The 23,311-nt window shown below is 34.3% G+C and overlaps 3 protein-coding genes across 6 annotated transcripts in view; 2 read left to right on the top strand and 1 right to left on the bottom strand.

Annotated features, from left to right (window-relative positions):
- LOC123693435 (V-type proton ATPase 116 kDa subunit a1) overlaps positions 1-11,567 on the top strand; it is a 28,876-nt gene extending 17,309 nt beyond the window's left edge. For all 4 annotated transcript variants that reach the window (XM_045638529.1, XM_045638528.1, XM_045638530.1 and 1 more), the window contains 12 exons: positions 49-261; positions 1,220-1,370; positions 1,953-2,092; positions 3,496-3,732; positions 4,221-4,333; positions 4,792-4,940; positions 6,006-6,142; positions 6,485-6,571; positions 7,402-7,512; positions 7,873-7,998; positions 10,124-10,257; positions 10,709-11,567. In XM_045638529.1, the coding sequence (XP_045494485.1) occupies positions 49-261; positions 1,220-1,370; positions 1,953-2,092; positions 3,496-3,732; positions 4,221-4,333; positions 4,792-4,940; positions 6,006-6,142; positions 6,485-6,571; positions 7,402-7,512; positions 7,873-7,998; positions 10,124-10,257; positions 10,709-10,808 (1,698 nt within the window). In that variant the 3' untranslated portion in view covers positions 10,809-11,567. The remainder of the gene's footprint in view (positions 1-48; positions 262-1,219; positions 1,371-1,952; positions 2,093-3,495; positions 3,733-4,220; positions 4,334-4,791; positions 4,941-6,005; positions 6,143-6,484; positions 6,572-7,401; positions 7,513-7,872; positions 7,999-10,123; positions 10,258-10,708) is intronic.
- Positions 11,568-11,889: 322 nt separating this feature from the next.
- On the bottom strand, positions 11,890-23,166 carry LOC123693438. The gene is made up of 6 exons (XM_045638534.1): positions 22,879-23,166; positions 14,456-14,770; positions 13,997-14,188; positions 13,343-13,648; positions 12,446-12,575; positions 11,890-12,080 (listed from the first exon to the last, which is right to left on the bottom strand). The coding sequence occupies exons 2-6, from the start codon at positions 14,702-14,704 to the stop codon at positions 11,995-11,997; spliced, it is 963 nt and encodes a 320-aa protein (XP_045494490.1). The 5' UTR covers positions 14,705-14,770; positions 22,879-23,166; the 3' UTR covers positions 11,890-11,994.
- LOC123693437 (protoporphyrinogen oxidase) lies at positions 20,201-21,992 on the top strand. Its single transcript, XM_045638533.1, has one exon. It carries the CDS (start codon positions 20,285-20,287, stop codon positions 21,725-21,727), a length of 1,443 nt encoding a protein of 480 aa, XP_045494489.1. The 5' UTR covers positions 20,201-20,284; the 3' UTR covers positions 21,728-21,992.
- Positions 23,167-23,311: the final 145 nt, after the last annotated feature.

Genomic DNA, 23,311 nt, shown 5'->3' with positions numbered 1-23,311 from the left:
TAATTTCAAGAGTTTTAAGCGTTTTTTTACTTTATTATTTACCCCCAGGTGCTCGGACAAACGCAAGACCACAGGCACCGCGTTCTAGTAGCGGCCGCGAAGAACATAAAGAATTGGTTCGTCAAAGTGCGCAAGATTAAGGCGATCTACCACACATTGAACCTGTTCAACTTGGATGTGACCCAGAAGTGTTTGATCGCAGAGTGCTGGGTGCCAGCGTTGGATATGGAGACGATACAGCTGGCGCTGAGGAGGGGCACGGTGAGTTTGAGTTTGAGTTGGGTGAAGGGAGGTTTGTGTGAAGGTATAGTGGTATGAGGTAATATGTGTGTTTGTTGATGTTGTATAATTTTTTGATGGGGAAAATAAATGTATAATTGTCTTTATTTTGTATAACATCAACTTTATTTCTAAATTTAGGTTTATAGCATTCAAATTGAAATACTTTATAAATGATAAATCTTTTAAGAATAGAAAAAAATAAATATTCGGTAAAAAATAAAAAAAAAATTTCTATTCTTTAAAAATTTCATAATTTTATTTGTAGAAATATGGAAAACTCACATAAAAAGTAACAATTAATTCCCTAATAAATTAATTTATTTATTAAATAAATAAATTAATTTATTTATTTAATAAATTAATTTATTTATTAAATAAATAAATTAATTTACTAGTGAATTTTATTAGCAACTAGCTTCCGCCCGCGACTCCGTCCGCGTGGAAATATTAAGAAAAGTTAAGATTTATTTTTTTCTACGTATTTTTCCGGGAAAAAAGTATCCTATTTTATGCCCAGGATAATAAAGTATAATTATACCAAGTTTCATCGAAATCGGACCGTTAGTTTTCACGTGATGCCTGAACAGACAGACAGACAGACAGACAGACAAAAATTTTTTTAATCACATATTTGGGTTTGGTATCGACCCAGTAACACCCCCTATCTATTTATTTTTTCAATATTTTCAATGTACAGAATTGACCCTTCTACAGATTTATTATATGTATAGATACGTAACAGATAAAAGTTAATCTTGTGACTTATTAATGAAATATCATTTGTTCTTCTCTCTACGCAACTCAGATTGGAAGAAATTACCATAGCACGTTATTCTTTCACCGGCTTAAATTAACAAAGATTTACTAGTATCGTTTATATTATGTTCGTTCTACAACCACCCTTAAATAATGACGATTTATTTATTTTTCAATACAGGAACGCAGCGGCAGCTCAGTACCGCCTATACTAAATCGTATGGAAACGCTAGAAGACCCGCCGACGTACAACCGCACCAACAAGTTCACAAGTGCGTTCCAGCATTTGATATACGCGTACGGTGTGGCCACTTATCGAGAGGTTAATCCTGGTGTGTATACTGTATTATGTTCTCATATCATTTTTTTAATAGGGGAAAATCCATACTAATATTATAAATGCGAAAGTAACTCTGTCTGTCTGTCTGTTACTCAATCACGCCTGAACTACTGAACCAATTTGCATGAAATTTGGTATGGAGATATTTTGATACCCGAGAAAGGACATAGGCTACCTTTTGTTGCGAAATATGTACCACGGGCGAAGCCGGGGCGGACCACTAGTTATATATAAATATTAAATTTTGTATGATTCTGTATGGGTCTAAAATTAGTTGTTATTGATTAAGTATTGAATTTAGACAGATTATGATCATTGAAAGTAGAAAAATAATTGCCACAGAAAATTTTAAATTTGGCGTCATATATCCCACAGATAATGTTTTTTTTTTAATTCAATTAAGAAAAAACAGTTCTTTATACTCGATAATATTTTACTTCAAACTAATGTACACTTCGCAAAGAACGGTGACAATAATTTCATGTGTTAAGCGTGATTTTTGTTTAACGATATATTTAAGATTATTTAAATCTATCCACATATAACTTACTAAATACAAAATTTTGTTCAACAGCGCCATACACAATAATAACGTTCCCGTTCCTGTTCGCGGTGATGTTCGGCGACCTCGGGCACGGCGCGCTGATGGCCGCCTTCGGCTTCTGGATGTGCTACAAGGAGAAACCGCTGCAGGCCAAGAAGATTGACAGCGAGGTGAGATCTACACAGACAGACATATAGAGATACGTGTACATACACACAAAAATAAAGGGACACATACACTCGCATATATTATACGCGCAGACATTTTTGCTCTGCCGTGTGTACACATAACAAACTAGATACACTTATGAAAAGATAAACATTGCATTTATAATATTTTCATTTTAATTGTACATATATGAAAGTGTTTAAAACTTGTTAATAGCACAGCTACAGATCAAATCTATTTGAAAGTTATTTAATACATATTTAGATATTTAGATGAATGTTAAAAATCTCAGTTTCAACTCTTAAACATATTTAAATTCTACAAGCTGTACTTAATATTTATTAGTTATTATTATAGCTAAATAATTTATGAAACAATCAAAATTGGTAATGCTATTCTCTGTATCCATAAAAAAAATGGAATCTATGCCAATGACCTATTTTACTAGTAGACGCGGCATACGCCAACAGCATTGCACTAAAAAACAGCGTAATTAATACATACCTACTTACTATAGTCCTTTTCAGATATGATGATTCCTGTGACACTTCATCGTGTTCCGAATTACGTATTTTATGTTTAAAACGCCAAAATAATTTTAGTGCATAATATTATTCTTTTATGGCGGCATTATTGCCAAAAATATAAAAATGAAACATCCTAAGCTTATAAATCAAAAACAGTATTGTTTAGTTAAATATAATGAAAAATAAAATAAAATAACACAAAAATATAATACCTACGCAATTCTTGTACATGAAATGGATCGTTGAAAAATCATAGAGTTGGAAAATCATATAATCGGCGCCCATCTTGTGATCGTTTGTCAATCGAGTCAATCGTCTGTACGAGTGCGTCAGCCTTGTATACAAGTTGCATTTTTATATTGATACTTTACGTGGTATTCTGTTATTGTTACTAATTGTTATTGTTGACTTTTTGTTGCTGTTGTTTGCTAAGTTTCCTTAGTTAATTGTTGGCGAAATGCCGAAAAAACTAATTTTGGTACTTTATTCAAATCGATTTCGTTTCCATATAAAATATTATCGATTATCGGAAACAATTGATACGATTTCAGTACAGACATCTCTACACGTGTCAAAAATCGATGTGTCACAGAAATCATCTTAGGTGGAAAGGACTATAACGCATTATCACCAATACAGTTGTTCTCTCTTTCACTCTCACGCACGAGACATAATACATGTCTCACTCATGTACTTCGTAATAACAACTGCCGATTAAAATACAAAAAGAACGTCCAGCCACGACGCTGAATGGTGCGTGACTAAGTGAAACTCGGGCACTTAGCTGAGTTTTTTCTTGCCAAAATTGAGAGCGGGTAACGTATCTAGCTTTTTTATATATCATAGATCTATGCTATTATCATATATATTTCCCCCAGATTTGGAACATATTCTTCGGCGGTCGCTACATCATCCTCCTCATGGGTTTGTTCTCGATGTACACGGGGCTGATATACAACGACATATTCAGCAAGAGTCTCAACATTTTCGGCTCATCATGGCGGAACAACTACAACGTTAGCACGCTGAGAGACAATAAAATGCTACAGCTGAATCCCGACTCGGAGGACTATACACAGACGCCGTATCCGTTTGGCATCGATCCTGTTTGGCAGGTGGGAATAATATTATGTTTTTATTTAAGAGTTTGTTAGTTTGTTTGTTTGAACGCGCTAATCTAAGGAACTACTGGTCCGATTTGAAAAATTCTTTCGGTATTAGATAGATATCGAGGAAGGCTATATTATATCATCACGCTAAGACCAACAAGAGCGGAGCAATGCGAGTGAAACCGCAGAGCACAGCTAGTTATAATTATATAAAACCAAAAATAAAATAAAATAGAGCATGTGTGCCGAGCACACGTGTCAGAAGTGAAACTTCTCTAGCAAGATTCAAAGTTACCAAAATCGTCGCCTTACTCCACGACGTGACGGTTTTGCCATGATGCGACCTTGAAATTTAACTCTCTTGAATCTTGTTTAACAAGTTTCACTTCTGACACGTGTGCTCGGCACACACGCTCTTTTTGTAAATAGTTATCGTTTACTTAGATTTATTTATATGTATTTTTTCAATGTGTGTGTGGTGTTTATGTCTGCAGTTGGCTGAAGCGAACAAAATTATCTTCATGAACGCGTACAAAATGAAAATTTCGATCATCATCGGCGTGTTCCACATGTTGTTTGGTGTCTGTCTGTCCCTCTGGAACCATGTGTGAGTATTTTGTAGTATTTACATAAAGTATCTATAGGTCACACATGCTCTTTCTTATAATAAAAATGAATCGCCAAATGAGTTGATAAGTGCAAAACTTCAGAATTGCTGTACCGATTTCGTTAATTCTTTTTTTTATAATATCCCTTGATGATTCTTATGGAGAGAAAACGCAAATCACGGACGAAGCCGGGGCGGACCGCTAGTTTTTAGGGTTCCGTACCCAAAGGGTAAAACGGGACCCTATTACTGAGATTTCGTTGTCTGTCTGTATCTCATAAACCGTGATAGCTAGAAAGCTGAAACTTTCACAAATGATATATTTCCGTTGCCACTATGACAACAAATACTAAAAATTAAAAAAAAAAGTAAAATATAAATCCCCATAGTATGGAACGCTTCGTGCGCGAGTCCGACTCGCACTTGGCCGGTTTTTAATTACTTTTTCCCATAATCAGGTACTTCAAGCGTCGCATCAGCATATACGTGGAGTTCGTGCCGCAGATAATGTTCCTGACGCTGCTGTTCTTCTACATGGTGCTGCTCATGTTCATCAAGTGGACCAGCTACGGGCCCAGCCCGGGCCACTTCGGGAGCGACGATCCGGGTATAATATATACATTTGTACTAGCTTACCGCCCGCGGCTTCGCCCGCTTTCTCTAAAACGATATGAGATTTAAACTATCCATCTTTCAAGTTGGATCGAACTGCACATGGTGTGCGAATTTTATTATAATCGGTTAAGTGGTTTAGGAGTCCATTGAGGACAAACATTGTGACACGAGATATATATTATATATTAATTAAGATATTATAAATGCGAAAGTAACTCTGTCTGTCTGTCTGTTACTCAATCACGCCGTAGTAACTCAGGCCCCGGAACCACAGACAATAGAAAATCTATTGTGTCTGGGACCGATCGGGCCGCTTGGGGCTCAATGGGTTAACTACTGAACCAATTTGCATGAAATTCGATATAGAGATATTTTGATACTTGAGAAAGGACATAGGATAGGTTTTATCCCGGGAATCCCACGGGAACGGAAACTATGCGGGTCTTTCTTTGACTGCGCGGGCGAAGCCGCGGGTAGAAAGCTAGTATATATATATATATACACACACCTTTCTATAGTTTTTTTATATAGCTTTCTACCCGCTATAAATAATTTAATACAATATGGAATAGTAGGGCGGTTAGTACTGCTTCAAGCAGTTGAGCCCGACGGCTTGAAGCCGCGACCGCGCGGTCAACTATAGACTGCTCGAGCTGCCCCTCTACAGCCGCTCTAAACTAGGATTTTTTGGAAACTCTTTTTTATTGTAGGTGCCAAACATCTTGTGTGTCAAAGTTACACAAAGATAGATCAGAGACAATTGTATTTTTTTCTTTAAACATAATATTATTTTTGAAAATTCTGGATATAATTACGTAAAAAATATCATACAGATAGAATAGCAAGAAATAATAGCTATAAAAATAGAAGAGCAACTATGGAGTGGAGTTTCTTGCCGGTTCTTCTCCGTAGATACTGCTTTCCGAATCGGTGATAAATGTTAGAATATTTGATAATGACGATTCAAAAGTGCTTCTCGAAGAAGTCTAATTGAATAAATAAATGTTTGAATTTGAGTTTGATATTTTTTTGCTAATTACAATCATGATTTTCACAGAGATCGTGAAGTCCAGCGCATACTGTGCCCCGTCGATCCTGATCACATTTATCAACATGATGCTGTTCAAAACGGATTCGAACCCGCGGCCGCAGTGCGACGAGACCATGTTCGCGGGACAACTCGTGTTCCAGAAGGTTCCATTTTTTATTTTATGTATATTTTAGTGTGTTTGGGGTAGTTTTGGGGTTTATAATAGCAAAACCAATATTATGTTATTTAATTTTCGATGGGTTCTGGACGGAAGTGGAACTTGACATGAAATACTAGAAATTTTGCCGAAAGAAAACATTCCTTTCGTTTTAAATGAAATAAAACTGCATTAAATTTTTTTGAAATTTCACTTACTTCGTCCGGGAATCGAACTAACTAAAAAAATTTAAATTTATTTCATTTTTCAAATCGAGGAAAACGAAAAACTCACGAGTCGTTAGTAGTAGTCTATATGCAACTTCATTAAAATAATATATTTATTCCAGTTATTCGTGATCGTGGCCCTTATGTGCGTGCCCGTCATGTTGTTCGGCAAACCCTACTTCATCATGAAGGAGCAGAAGGAGAGAGCCGTGAGTATTACATATATTATTTAATACTATAGTCCGTTCGCGTTAAGAAAATAGTGAGTCATCAGTGCAACTACAGGATGAGGGTGTATTCACAGTGGAGAAAAAGTATAAACATTTTTTTAAACTATTTTTTTATAACTCAGCCCCCGGAATCACAGACACAATAGAAAATCTATTGTGTCGTGGTCCGATCGGGCCGCTGGGGGTCAATGGGATACTAGCTTATCTACAATTATAAAGAAGAAAACTTTGTTTGTTTGTTTGATTGTAATGAATAGGCTCATAAACTACTGGACCGATTTAAAAAATTCTTTCACCATTCGAAAGCTACATTATCCATGAGTAATATAGGCTATATATTATAACGCTAAGACCAACAGGTGCGGAGCCACGCGGGTGAAACCGCGCGGCACAGCTAGTTAATAATAATTGACTATTAATTTTAAATATTAAAATATGTTAAAAACAAAAAAAACTAGACTGTCAATCAGGCATAATTATTTCTGCTGGTGAAAGAGCTGAAAAGAGAATGTATTTTGCATGCATACTCTTCCTTACTTATAATTTATTTTCTGCCCAGTTAGCTAGTCTTAAAACTGAGATTGGCCCCGCTCCTGTTGATCTTAGTGTAATTTTATAATAATAGCCTATAACTTCCTCGAAATGGGCTATCCAACACCGAAAGAATTTTTCTAATCGGACCAGTAGTTCTTGAGATAAGCGCGTTCAAATAAACAAACAAACTCTTCAGCTTTATAATATTCGTAAACATTATTCCGTTTTTCTATTTCATATATAAGTAAATTTATTTATATAATTTTTTCCAACAGACGCAAGGCGCCCAACCACTTGAAGCAGCCGCTGAAAATGGCAGCGCCGGCGGGGCTCCCGTACCGGCTCCACATCACGATGAGGACATCACTGAGGTCTTCATTCACCAGGTATGTGCTATTATTTACTTATTGTTTTTATATTGTAAAGCTATTGCATGCTATGCCTTCAAGCCACACATCCGTGCTCGTTTGCGTGGGCAGCGTGAGGTTTTTTCGTTACGGAATTTCTCGATTCGGTCCCTGCGCTCAAGGCCCGCGGTAGAAGCTATGCAATAGCTTAAAACCGAAACTAATAATAATACATATTAGAGTTTAAACTTATGTAGTAGTGCACACATTTTTAAATCCCTTTGTAATTGGTTGTAAAGTTCAATTATAAAAAATAAAGTTTTCATTAAACTTTTTCTTGTAGCAAATACGTTTCTATGCCGAATTTTTTTTTCTTAAAAAAATAATATTTGTTTTTAGGCGATCCACACGATCGAGTTCGTGCTAGGAAGCGTGTCACATACAGCTTCGTACCTGCGGCTTTGGGCGCTGTCGCTTGCGCACGCACAACTCGCTGAGGTCGCCTGGAACATGCTGCTGAGGAAGGTATGCACATACAGACACACACACACTGATATATGGTGTGTATAAAAAGAAAATGAACGCACACGCATACGTTTATATGCGTGTAAGTACATTTATATGCAAATACAAACACTAATAAAGAAATATACTTACAGTTATTCACATACAAGAATATATTATATAAATTTATAAAGAATAGAAAAAATAGAATAAATTCGATCACGAGGCGGGACTTGAACCCGCATCCTTCGCGCCATTCCGGGGCGGATGCCTAACCAACTCAGCCACTCGTGACCCGCCTGAGCAATCGAACTTATTCTATCCTTTCAGTTTTTTCTATTCTTTATAAATTTATATTTATAAAGCATTTGAATGCCATAAAAACCAAAAAAATATAAATTCAAGAAAAGGTCGTGTTCCATCGTTACAATATTGTATTCACTGAAAAGTGCTTCATATTGGTTGAAATGGTTGTTAAATCATCTCAATAGATGGCGCGCGGTGTGTCCCTTAAGACACATAAAACTGAAAGGATAGAATAAGTTCGATTGCTCAGGCGGGTCACGAGTGGCTGAGTTGGTTAGGCATCCGCCCCGGAATGGCGCGAAGGATGCGGGTTCAAGTCCCGCCTCGTGATCGAATTTATTCTATTTTTTCTATTCTTTATAAATTTATATTTATAAAGCATTTGAATGCCATAAAAACCAAAAAAATATAAATTCAAGAATATATTATTCATATTATGACGTTTAAAAGGAGGAAGTGGTATGAGCCAAGTAATATTAGTGTTTATATCGATAGAAACCATAGAGTATATCATGTTCTCAAATACTTTTCCAAAAAATATTTAACTGCTGCAAGCTGTTCCAATAGTACAAAAATTCAAATATTTCCAGTTCTATTAGTTCAGGATACATCGCCCATTTTTGCAAGTGACTACTATCAAGCTGATTTTCCGTTTGTAGCTTTATTTTGATGAGACACCCAATAATTTCGTGTACAAAAGTCTCGATTGTGGTAGCTAACAGAGATAACAAGGATAAAATTTTTTGATTTGATGGTTCTCAAATATTTATTACGCAATTTGTAGGACAATATGTCTGTTGAATTATATAAACATTAAATAAGTGAAAACAAAAAAATCAGCTTGTTAGTAATCATTTATGATGACCTCGTTATCGATACACTTTGGAAAGGGGGACTCTTTGAACAAACCATAGATTTTGTAGGACAAATATTTTTTCTAATAATTTAGGTAATTATCTTGAGATTGAACAAAAAAAATTCATTCAGTTAGTAATAAATATTTGAGAACCATCAAATCAAAAATTTTTATCCTTGTTATCTCTGTTAGCTACCACAATCGAGACTTTTGTACACGAAATTATTGGGCGTCTCATCAAAATAAAGCTACAAACGGAAAATTAGCTTGATAGTAGTCACTTGCAAAAATGGGCGATGTATCCTGAACTATATTGCTTCAAATTACCAAAAAATGTACACGTTATTAATGCCCTAATTTTTTTTTAAATGAAAATTAAATTAATTAAAAATGACTAGGTCGCGTCATGGCAATACCGTCTCGTCATGGAGTATGGTGACTTTGGTATCTTTGAATATTTCAAAAGAAATCTTGGCACGTTATTGAAGTGAAACTACTTTATCGGGGTTGGAAAAAAATTTAGTGTAACATTTTTCCGTTACGCGCCATCTTTTTTCTTATCCCTACCACGCGTGATTCGATGTATTTCTGTAAAGTTGCATATATTATTTTTGCAACATTTTTTTGAAAAATAAGGTCATAAAGAAGTTTCACTTCTTACGTGTGTACACTAGTACATCATCATCATCATCAGCAGCAGCCCAATATACGTTCCCACTGCTGGGACACGGGCCTCCTGTGAGGGTACAGGGCACAGGCTATAATCCACCACGCTGGCCAAGTGCGTGTTGGCGGATGACACATGTCGTCGAACTTTTTAATTCTTCGACATGTCGGTTTCCTCACGACGTTTTCCTTCACCGTTCGAGCAGTGGTGATGTTACAACATGCGCAGATAAATTGAAAAATCAATTTATTTCCTGCGCGCTCGCCTGGTGTCGAACCCCGGACACGCACACATTATTTTTTCTGTAATTGCCGCAGGGCCTGATGTCTCTGGGGTACGAGGGCGGCGTGTTCCTGTACGTGGTGTTCGCGGGCTGGGCCGCCATCTCCGTGTCCATCCTCGTGCTCATGGAGGGGCTCTCCGCCTTCCTGCACACGCTGCGCTTGCACTGGTCAGCGCATTCATATCGTAGTTATACAGAAACATACACAAATGTTCATACGCAAGTACATGATCATACATGCGCATATATCCAAGCAAATACGCACATTTACACGGGCACGCACACAAACTGACATCCCCTCCTACAGATGCACGCACGCACAAGTACGCATGTACATACGCAAGCGCACGCACGTGCACGGACAGTAATATAATTTTTCAACCACCCTATACACACATACATACACAAGCACTCACGTAGACATGCGCGTATACGACCACACACACACTCACGTACGCACACACACACGATAATAACATCCATTATTATCAAATCACTCTAACTCATTTTATATTATTTTCAACCCCCCATATATTTCTATCTAATTCACGTTTTAGTGTAAAATGTTTATTACCACCTGGAAAAATAATAAAATGGTATTTTTCGTCTTTTCCCCCAGGGTGGAGTTCCAGAGCAAGTTCTATTCCGGTGAAGGTTACTTGTTCCAACCGTTCTCGTTCGAAGTGATACTCGACTCGGCCGGACAGACCGAGGAGTAAATGTTATAGTTGCGGCATTTAGCGGAGTTAGATCAACTTTACTTTAGTAATTTTACTTTGGTTTTTTCTTTCGTTAAAATGTGAATATGAGCAAAAAAATTAGGGAAATTAAAAAAAAAATTCTCACTTATAAAGCAGTTATAACTGTTTGCTTAATAATAAACTTTATTTTCTACTGTTGTATTCTTTCTCTTCTGTACTTTTTTTCTAATACTTTCTGTTAAAATGTACTAATGTCCTTTAATTTAAAATAAAATATTAAAGTAAAGTTGATTCAAGCGTAGGAATTACTGCTTTATGGCATTAGGAAGTTATTTATTCCTATATAATAAATGTTACATGTTCTTAAAGTGAAGTTTTATCTGAATTGTATGTCCTTCCCTATTTCAACTAGATTTGAAACTTTTCAAATTTAATAAATATTCAATGTATTTAAAATATATGTACCTCTCTTTCTCTATATAGTATTGCATGTGTTAGAAAGAGATAAATGTAGTTTAAAAATTAAAATGCACTCATGTTTCTATTGTTCTTAGTAAAAAGTATTTTTTTGTATCTATCGTGAGATTTTACCCAATGTTTCTTTATTTTTAATCAATTTTTATAACATTTTTATAAGTGTACTTAAATCTGATTTTTGAACCCGAGGCTCTCTTACATAGTTATATCATTCCAGTAGAATTCAGTGAATATATAATCGATGTTAATCAGCTTTTATTAGGGAAATGTTGAATCAGAAATAAATATTATTTGTAGCTACAATGTGGTTTTATTTCGTCATTAAACACATATAATTTGAATGTATTATAACGAATTTCATATATATTATTTAATAGCAAGTTACGAGTTTACACAAGATAGCGAGCTTATATCCGCATTGAAAGGCATTTAATATTACATATTTAGACAAGTGTTTTGAAACTCAAACATTATAACAAAACTTCGCCCATTTATAAAAAATGCGAATATTTTTTCAATAGTAAGAATCGAACTATGACGGTGTGTGCGGTCTATTGGCGAACTAATGATAGATTTTCACGCTTAAAGCGCTTGTATATAGAGGAATAACTTAATAACAAGGTTGGAAGGCAAAATATAATATTTTATTGGTGCTTATTAAAAAAATAAAACTTCTGTAGTCAAAAGCAATATTAAAAGCAAGAAATACAACATAATGTAAATCGTTTTAGTCGAATTCAGCTCCAATGGTGATGCTAATATCGCCGGGAAGCACGTTGGTCTTGTGGTACCAGCGATTCGTGTCCACCACCACTGAAATATGAAAAAAAATTAATTAATTACGCTATAGGAATTCTCTATGGAATCAGAACCGTTAGATAATTTTTATATAACTTTAATAATAGATCGTATAGGATATATTTAAGTTTCTTGCCTCCGACTTCGGCTGAAAGCAAATTTTATGGTAGGTATTTTTTTTAAAGTGGGGAAATCTTCCAAAAATTTATGAATATAATTTGTTGTGGTTAAAGCTACAATCAATAAGCACCGTAACTTATATTCTAATATTTGCAGGGGCGAGAATCGAGCACCTCTCGCGTAATTGTTGCCATATATGGATTAAAATCTAAAAAATCAAATTCCAATTTATTAAGAAATCAAAATTATAACAAACTCACAAATCTCCCCGGGTTGCACAGTAAAGGTGATCCAATCACACCAATAGATGCACTCGGGTGGAGGCGCGAGCTGCCACTCCTTGCGCCCGCGGATCTGCGCCTGCCACGACATGTGACGTACTGAGTCCACCTTAGAACATTAAAGTTAATTAGTCTACCGATGATTATAGTTTTATGTTTGCCGCTGAAAAAACTTACAATGACGGATCACTACATAGTATATAGCAAAGTCGCTTTCTTTATCCCTATGTCCCTATCTATGCTTATATCTATAAGAATTAGTTTTATTATGTTGCCAACTTGTATTTAAAGGTCGGATAATCTATTAGTCTATGGTTTAAAAACGTTTCACGAGGACTGTATGAACTACAAAATAAGGTTTAAAGTCGTTTTATAAAAACTGGTCGTTGGTAACGATCATAACCAGAAGCAATCAAGGGAATTCAGTTTTGGTAATTATCCTTACCAAAAGCAATTGAGCGTTAAGACTACGCGACGGATTTTGACGCGATTTTTTTAATAGATAGAGCTATTCAAGAAGAAGTCTTTTGTATATAATTTATTAGGTTTTAGACGAAGCGGGCAAAGCCGCGGGTGGAAAGCTAGTAGATGAAAAGAGCATATTATGTATGAGGATATGAAATACTATGCATAAGATAAATTTAAATGAATCGTGCCATAAAGTAAAACTTAATGCTGATCAAAAGAAAAATTTAATTTATTTTTTGAGAAGAGAATGCGATACGCGATTCCTGAATTACCCCTTTTTAAACTTACAAGTACTTTTTTTCTCACTAAAATCGATGACATAGTTCTTAAGATTCATATGTCTAATAATAATTTCAAACTTTCTCATACGTAGGTACCTACTGAATGATCGACATATTATATACTCACATGCATATGCGCGCCCTGTCCAGGCCCGCCCATAAAAATCCAATCCACCATGTCACTTTCAGCTGTCCTTGGCAAGAAGTACGGTCTACTGTAATAAGCCCGTAACTTTCTCGTCTCTTCATCGTAACACGTGCTCCAACCAACGTACCACGGATCGCCAGATAAATTGGCGCGCTTTTCGTCCATAGTAAATACTTCGTGCAATGAATTCAAACCAGATTTGTAAGCGAAGAAAAAACAATCGTTGGTTTTTTTGCCTTTTTTCTCGTTGAGGTAGAAGTCCGCGAAGAAGTCGAAACTGAATTCCTGTTGTATAAAATATAATAGTTCATGATAAAATTAAAGCTTTTGTTCTTCTTCTTTGAACAAACTATTGCGGGCATTTAAATTTAACTTTGATCAATAAAGAAAATTGTCCGAAACACTATAAACTCTCACAAAACCATGAAATCTATATACATAAAAATGAAACCCGTTTTCCTTGGTCACGATTATTTGAAGTACGAGGATGGTTCTTATGTAGAGAAAACGTAAATATGTACCACGAGCGAAGCCGCGGCGGACCGCTAGTTAATTTATAAAAATTAAATTATTTTTAATACAAACTAAACTTAGGTTTATAATTAGCCTAATTTAAGGCTATTTCATACAAACCTTCATAGCCCGCCAATCTTCAGTAGCATCAGTAACAATCACAGGCCTGGTGGAGTACGCGTAGTGATCTTCGAAATCTTCTGGTGCAATATCACTCAGTCTGGTCACATTGGTGACTCCCATACACATGCTACAGTCTTCGGGGGGTCGGAATAAAGATTTTGATGACGATGGAAGTTGTAGCATGCATGTCTGCAATTTTAGTTCGGATTTGATTCGTGATAATAGAGCTGTATTATTTGTAGTTATTAATACAACAAAACGGCGTTAATTTTTAAGGTATATTAGCATCGACTATAATATATAGTTAGGTAGTAATTAGTTATATGGTTAATATTTTTAATTTTTATTAATATATTATGTAGTTAACTATTTTATCGTAGATATTTATTTTTCGCACTTTCTTACTCCAGTTTTTGTTAAATTTTTGTTTTTCATATTATAATACTAAGTACATACCTCTGTATACACTTGATTAATAATCCAAGAGACCATGTAGGCTAAGAACGTAATAACAAAAAGTACAACGGAATATTTACAATAGGTTTTGAATTTATCACTGAAAAGTTTTGATTTATCTGGTAGCTGAAGAGTCGATGTATAAGTATTATCAAGTTTAAATTGTTCAATTTTGTTCAGTATCTTCTGTATTTTTAATTCAGCGACTTTTAGTTTTTTTTCACAAGTTTTGGCGCCAACTGCGGACATTTCGCCGTTGTAAAGGATGTGAGAGGACTTAAAACATTGTCACCGTATTTATATGACCGCATCCTTCTGAAACAAAAAGCATAGGAGTTGCCTATATTTTCAGGCATCTGTCGTTGTTACATAAATTATTTTTAACTCTTTTGAATTTTAATACCTAGGGGAGACCGGGTTTGGTTGTCTCACGGGTTGGTTGTCACAGCGGTCTTAACACAAAACTGAACTATCGAATAAGTCTGTTGAACAGCGTGGCAAAAGCGATATAGTGACAACGCTGTCCCCACTTCGCGTCAGACCGCTACGATCTGCCGTGAGGGCTTCACAAGTGTTTATTGTTTTCGCATAGCAAAAGTAAATTTTTGTGCTGCTGTGTCGAACCTCGTAAGTATACGTTCTTGTTTTACAGTAATAATCTTTCAGTTCATTTGATGATGATGAAATGTGTTTTATAATATCGTAGTATAGTTTTTTAGATATTCATTGATCGGAATTTATTTTCAATGTTATTTTTCTAAAACGTGTTATGGGGCTCGTTGTCACAAATTTTCGGGGGCTAATTGTCACATGTGACAACCAGCCCCCTGTATGCGAGCTGACTTTATTTGCGTTTTGAGGTTGTTTGTTTCAGCCGTTAATTTTCAATCAACACCGGAAAATCGCCCTAACGAACCTGCTGGAAGTTCATCTATCCTAACGCCAGAAAATTTTATAGAAAGTCCGATGCTAGGGGAATCTTTGTAGAATCAAGTTCCCAATGAGCTCCTGGCGATACCAGGTCCAAGTGGAGTAAGAACCCGGGAGCCCCTAGCGATACCAGGTCTTAGTGGTGTAAAATCTACTCTGAACGTATCCCTGCTTATTTTGAAACCACTACCAAAAGCACCTCAACGCAAGTCACAGCAAGGTGATAAAAGAAAATGTAAATCGGCCGTTCTGACAGATATACCGGAAAAGACCTATTTAGAAGAGAAAAAGAAGGAGCAAGATGCTAAGAAAAAGAAAGTACCAAAACTTGTATTGAGTGAGAAGTAAAAAGAGAAGAAGGTTTCTGAATCTAATAAAAACAAGAAGAAATCTGACAACAGTGAAGAAGTGAAAGAGAATGAAGATTTCTGCTTAGTCTGTTTGTCGCCATACCCAGCAAGCAAATCTAGAGGTTTGGGTACAATGCCAGGATTGTATATTTTGGGCTCTAGAACATGCACATCTGGTCTACTAAATTTTTTCTTCTTTTTGCACTATCCCATTAACTTCATACATTTCCTTTCCATCAGGTTGCCTGGTAGAGATTGCTGCTTAGCAATAAGGCCGCCTCTTGTACAAACTATGCCTTTCTTATGTATTAATGTTATTTTTGTCATATTTTAGTTTGTGCAATAAAGAGTTATAAAAAAATAAATAAAATAAATAAATTACATTTGCTAAAATTGTGATTCTTAATGTTCAGACTGAAATAAATACTGTCTACGGTTTCATTAGGTTAAGAGTTCTTAATTAAAAACTATTCCGTAAAATTATAAGACCAAAAAGTGACTTTCTATTTATAAATTGCCTGTTATTTAGTATGTGACTACCTACCCTAGGCATTTTGACAACCATCCCTGACCCGGGGTTATAAGTCACATTTTTCTTTGGAGTGAAAATACAAAATATTTCTACAACTGATAATATTATACAAAAATACGTTTATTTATTTTGTACCAGAATAATTACCCTATCCTTTGGTATACAAATATCATTCCTAAACAAAGTATTTTGGAAGTTACATAAAAAAAGAAAAAAATGTGACTTTCATCCCCGCTCTCCCCTATGCGTAACCTTGTTATGCCTGTAGGTAAATAATTAACTATCTATAATTATTAATAATTGTTATCATGATCGGCGTTTGTAATATTATACAAGCTTTCAACAAATAGGTAGTATTTAAAATTAAATATCTAAGTATACATTTTAATTAAAACTCTTTGCTTTCTTATTACAAACATAACTATGTTAAAATGAGATGGACGCCAGAGTCGCGACTCGCGAAAGACGCAGGTTCAAATCGCTCTTTATAGATCGGTGAATTTTTTGTAGGTACTTATACTATAATTAAATAAAATCAAAATATTTTCATGCAGAACAAGAACAGCTCCACAGTTTCATTGCTCAACTACCATGGTGTAAACTCAACAAGAGTTCAATAGGTATGAAATTGAAATTCATTATCAGCCCGCGACACCGCAACTGCTACCCGGCCCCATCTCACGCTCCGTTCCACATGTGATTGGTGTTAAGATGAAAGACTTATTGTAATATAAAATATATTTTTATCAGTTCATAAGTAATGAATATCAACAATGAATAGTTTATTCTTCGCATGTTATTAGATAGTACTTACCATTACCAACTCATCAATACATATAATAAAATTCTAGAAAAGTCGTGTCTGTACAATCAAAATATATAAAAAAAAAATTAGCAGGTGCTATTATTAAATCGATCCCAAACCCAAAACTGTAGTTAAAAAATTTTTTGTCTGTTTGTCTGTATGTTCGTGCACGCTAATCTCAGAAACGGCTTATCCGATTAAGATGCGGTTTTCACTAATATATTGTGGTAATCTTCATTTAACATTTAGTGTTTATTTCATGTCAATCGGTTCGTAAATAAAAAAATTATGATCATTTAAGTATTCACGGCGAACATTTGCTAAGGCGTTCTATACACTGTACGATAAAACGTAAGTTATCTGTTACAATTATTATTCCTGTAAATGTCCAAGTGAGCATATCGAAAGTGCCCAAGGGTGGGGGGGGGGGGGGTGGTCAAATTAGAATTATTCTTACTTCTAGGTAAATTTTATACATAAAAATGTCCTTTAAATTATGTCGTATTATATTTTTAACCCCCGACGCAAAAAGATGGGTGATAAGTGTTTGACCGCTATGTGTGTCTGTGTGTGTGTGTCTGTTTGTGCCACCGTAGCTCGCTAACAGGTAATCCGAATTAGATGCGGTTTTTTTAGTTAGGCAGCATATTTTCCGACGCTGGTTCTTAGATAAAGTGTATCAAAATCGGTTCATCCATTTATTATACCTAGGTATATTATTATAGGGGTAAATGTGGGAATGAAAAAAACGAAAGTTGTCAAATATAAGTACCTAAGTGATATATTAAATGAAAGTGAACGACCTATCAGTAACAAATCGGCTCATCTATTTATTTAATATAGGTATAAAAGTGAATAATATTATATATATTATATATTATATATATTATAGGTATATAAGTGAATAATAATATATGAAAGGGCATGACGTGTAAAGTTTAATTAGACATGTTTTATCAAAATCGGTTCATCCATTTATTATACCTTTTTATGGGTAAAAGTGGGAATGAAAAAAAACGAATGTTGTCAAATATACCCTAGTGACATATCAAATAAAAGTGCATAACGGGTGAAGTACACTTAGTTATATTTTTATCCAATTTGGTTTATCCATTTATTAGATTACAGCGGTAAAAGTGGGAATGAATAATGTGGTCAAATAATATACTCAAGCGGCATATCAAAATATGAAAGGGCAACGTGTGAATTACAATTAGTCATATTTTATCGAAATCGGTTCATCCGTTTATTACATTTAGGGCTTTTTAGGGGTGACAGTGGGGATAAATAAACCAAATGGAGCATCAAACTACGTGTACATATAGGTACAATTAGATATGGTTTACATCAAAATCGGTTCTGCCATTTACTAGGGATGGAAAGGGAAGGGTTGAAAGTCTGTGAAAGAAGAGGGGATATGGGAGCGAGAGGATAGCCACACCCTGGAAATTTTGAACTCTACTCAAAGCTACATATAATAATTATTTATAATTATTATAATAATTTTTCCTAAGTATACCACTTCTTTTGCCACTGTGGTCCATTACAATTTGTGCACGGTTACGGCCCAACTTAAAAGATGTCAAGGAGCAATAAACTTATAGATATCAATATGATGTAGGAATGTAATATGGAGGTAGAGGTAGGTCTCGCTCACTTGAAAATATTACATGAAAATAAGAAACCGAAAGGAATAAATAATTATTTTACAAACTTCCCAACGATCTTTAATATTAAGTACCATATATGTATTTTGATAATGAGGTATGTTATAGATAGGATATTATGATGATGTTGGCATGGCAGCCCCGATGACTTTGTTTTTTTTTTATAAATATTTAAAATGGTATTTATTTTTAAAAATCTTCGGGAAGTTTGTGAAATTATTTATTCCTTTTTCTATGTATGCACTTTTCTTCGTAGCGCTGTTTTTTTTTTATTTAATTTTTATTGCACGGTCTAAACGGTTTAGTTACTACCTACAGGCGTGAGACAGGATTCAGGAAAGATCTGATTTGGATTTTGTGCTGGATTTGATAAAAACTGAGTATCGATTAAGCTGATCAGTTGCTGCACGATACATAGTTAAAAACATCCATACAAGGAAGGAAGGAAAAGAAAATTGCTCCCCTCCCCCCTGGTGCCTAAAAATAGTATGACATAATTTAAAAGAAATTTTACGTAGAAAATTAATAAGGCATTTTTTTTGTATTGTTTAGCTCAGTTTAGTAATAAATTTTACTTACAGTTCTTTTAATTATTTATGGTAGTCTGTGTTTACTCAATAATTTAAGATAAGTAGTAACTACTATGCAGTCACTATTCCACGCGGACGAAGTCGCGGGCACAGCTAGTTACAGAATATATGTATTATGTATGTAGCTACTTATTGTTACATTTTTTTACAACATTTACAATAAACACAATTTCGAAGTAACAGCCATACCTAATACATATTGTGTATCTGGAGACCACGACGGAATTATGTTTTTTTTTTAAATTTAAATACATATTTGTTTTTATTTAGGTAGTTGAGTAGGTACCTATTAATAACATTAACAAACAAAAAAACTGGCTCCATTTAAGCTAAGTGCTTATAGAGAATATTCTGTGGATGTTCGACGTTGTAATGTTTTGGAACTGTAGACTAACGTAATTTGGTCCAGTACTAACAATTCTATGTTCTAGGTAGAGACGAAAGTTCTAATGAAATGCATCTTGTTCAATGACAAAACTAGTATATGTAGGGTACAAAGTTGTAGCTTGCAAAGCTTGTAGTCTGTGTTGTAGATGGAAGTTGGCGGTAACATTTTACCAATTTAAAAGTGATAACACAGAACCATTCGTCAAGCATTTGTAAGAACTACATACGAAATTATATTCATGTCATGTATTGTTTATAATAATTGTAAAATTCGAAATTATTTAATATTATAATCAAATCAAATATTTTACTTTTCATTTAATAGACCGTACTTATGTGGCGAATATCAATGTAGGTGTTCCCATGATTATAGTTAAAAAGTTAAAATGAAGAGGAGAGAGGAATGGTGTATGACATTTGCTGTCAGCCTGTCACATTTCAAATTTTCAAAACAAAATTACAAAACTCAATCACAGACTCAATCTCAAACACCTGAGACGGCACGGCGGTGAAAGTAAAAAAACAATTTATTAAATTCAGTATTAGTATTTATAATAAGTGACACGTCATGGCGGCAATATTAGGAGGCGGTCTAGGAGGATTATCAACAGGATATTATTTACTAAAGAATAACGTAATTCATAATAATAATTTGAAGATATTTCTGCTAGAAGCTACAAATCAGTGTGGAGGATGGATAAAGACCATTCGAACGAATGACTATATATTTGAACAAGGTCCGAGAACTATCAGGCCCAAGGGTGTAATTGGTTTGAATACACTAAACATGATGCAGGATTTGGGTCTCAGTGAGCACATATCGCCAATAAAACCCGACCACCCTGCCGCGAGAAATAGAATGATTTATGTAAATAATTCATTACATCTTCTTCCATCTAGTTTAAAAGGTGTCTTTCAAACCAATGGGCCATTTTCAAAACCACTTATTTATGCATTATTTAATGATTTGAAACAGCCACATAAGGAACTAAAAGACGATTCTATTTACAATTTCGTAGAGCGTAGATTTGGTAAGGAAATAGCAGACTATGCAATATCACCTATGATATGTGGTATTTGTGCTGGAGATGCTAAAGAAATATCTGTTAAATTCCTGATGAAAACATTATTTGAGTATGAACAGAACCATGGAGGAGTCATGAAAGGTTGGATGAAGTCAATGTTTAGTGCCAAAGCCTCGAATGATATTGAATTGACTGACTTAGCAAAAGCAGCTAAAGATGAAAAATGGAGTGTGTACACTATAAAAGGTGGCTTGGAAACATTCCCCACAATACTTAAAACCTACCTTAAAGACAATGATGTAAATATGCAATTAAATACTAAAGTAGAAGAAATAGAGTTTGTTGATTCCAGTCTAGTAAAGTTAAGGAAGACTGATGGAGAAGTGCTTACAGCAAACCATGTATATTCAACAATCCCAGCTCATGTGTTGGCAAAACTTATCGACAAACAACATCCTGAGTTGTCCCAGAATCTAAAACAGATACCATTTGTGACTGTTGGAATTGTAAATCTATATTTTGCTACTGACAAACCTCTTATTACCCCAGCTTTTGGTTTCCTCATACCACCAATAGAGAATTCTCCAATTTTAGGAGTAGTGTTTGACTCCTGTTGCATACCTGATCAAAAAGGAACCGTTTTAACTGTCATGCTTGGAGGAAGATGGTTCAAAGAAAAATTTGGAGAAGGAGTTAAAAATGAAAGGCTTTTAAATATTGCATTGAAAGAAATTAAGACAATTCTTAAGATAGATGATGTCCCAGCTGCATCTCATGTTAGCATATTAGATAAATGTATACCGCAATATGTGATCGGTCACTATGAAAGGGTAGATAAAATTAGGCAATACATTCAGAAAAATAATTTACCAATATCATTAGTAGGCAGCAGTTACGATGGTGTAGGGGTCAATGATGTTATATTTTCTGCTAAAACTCAAGTTGAAGAAGACTGTGTTAATTCTAAGTTATATAATTTGCCTTAACAAAATAGTATAGTTTTATTATCGCGAATGGGAAATGGTACAAATAATATAAGTTATTTATAATGATTTTATACGGAAACAATGCTGTTTATTTTGGTGCCATTGAGTTTTTATGTTTGACATATTCAAATGCATACTGTGATACCTTGTGCAATGTATAATAAATAGTATATCAACTGACTGTCTTTTTGTAATGTTTAAATAGATTCTATTACATATCAGTATGTAAATGTTATATTGAATTTTTAATAAAACATAAAAAATATCTCTGCATTATTTATTTAAAACAACAGGTGAATTTTACAAAAAATACATGTGATTCTTATCAGAAAGAACAACAAATTATTATTTCTTATTTATTTCACCAATGTTATGTAACAATTCCCTACGAAGGTACATCCTAATTTAAATGTGTGGATATAATCTATACTATTATTTTTTTAATATTATAAATGCGAAAGTATTTATCCCGGGAAAATGACGCAATCCCGTAAATCCCACCGGAACGGGAACTATGCGGGTTTTTCTTTAACTGCGCGGGCGAAGCCGCGAGCGGAAACCTAGTGTTGAATAAAACAACAAAATTTTTATCATATTGTTTAATTTTCAAGTGTTATGTGTTACATAAGCAGTACAATGCAGTAATAAATAAATCTCTTTAAATTTCCCTAATAAATAATACTTAGGTAATAACTGAACAGTAATAAGAGTGATAACGATATCTTGGGTCAAATAATTGACCTAAGTGTTTTTAATACATTTTACCTATAATGTTTTAACTTAGAAGCTATTTTAAAAAAAAGTTTAATATAAACATAAGTATGGAGTATTCATACATTCTTAATTAACGATAATACATAACATGTATGGTTTATATAAGAATTCTTCGACTACATATTATAAATAATTCATCATGTGAATGGATTGTATGATAGAATTCCAATACTTATAAAATGTATATATTTTTATGCCAAGGTTACAATTGAAACTGGTTCTAGCTCGATAAAAATTTGCAAATTAGGTCCAGTAAAACCGCTTTTTATGGTATTTGTTGCTATGATAAAAAGCACATAAAAAGCATAGGTATTATGTTTATAATAAATAAGACGTTTTCTACAAAAAATAAAATTACACCTAGAATAAATTCTCATCTGAGTGTTTTAATACATTTCTTATCCGCTAACAGTGTTGAAAAATTCATGTTACGTTTCATTTTTCTGATAATATAAACAATCATGAACCTTGATACACAACTTTATTTGATTAGTGTGTTATATTTATATTATTTCATTTAAGACACATAACTTCGGATTAAATCTGGATAAGTACATTTTTACCATGTTTCTCTAAATTAAAAATTTATTTTCTAAGAATTATATAAAACTAAAAATATATCAAGCGAAAAGCACACTTTACAGTCTTAATTTCACTTAGGTTAAAAATTTAAAATTTACCGCGTTTATAAATACAACCACAGACTAAACCATGCTGCTATACAAAATAAATAAATTCCTAAACACGCATCCACAGATGATGAATGAGCAGAATTCCAATGGAAATAAAACTATAAAAAGCTGAAAAGGC

Source organism: Colias croceus, chromosome 7, assembly GCF_905220415.1.
Source record: "Colias croceus chromosome 7, ilColCroc2.1".
Classification (NCBI taxonomy): Eukaryota; Metazoa; Arthropoda; class Insecta; order Lepidoptera; family Pieridae; genus Colias; species Colias croceus.
This window is presented reverse-complemented; position numbering and strand designations above follow the sequence as displayed.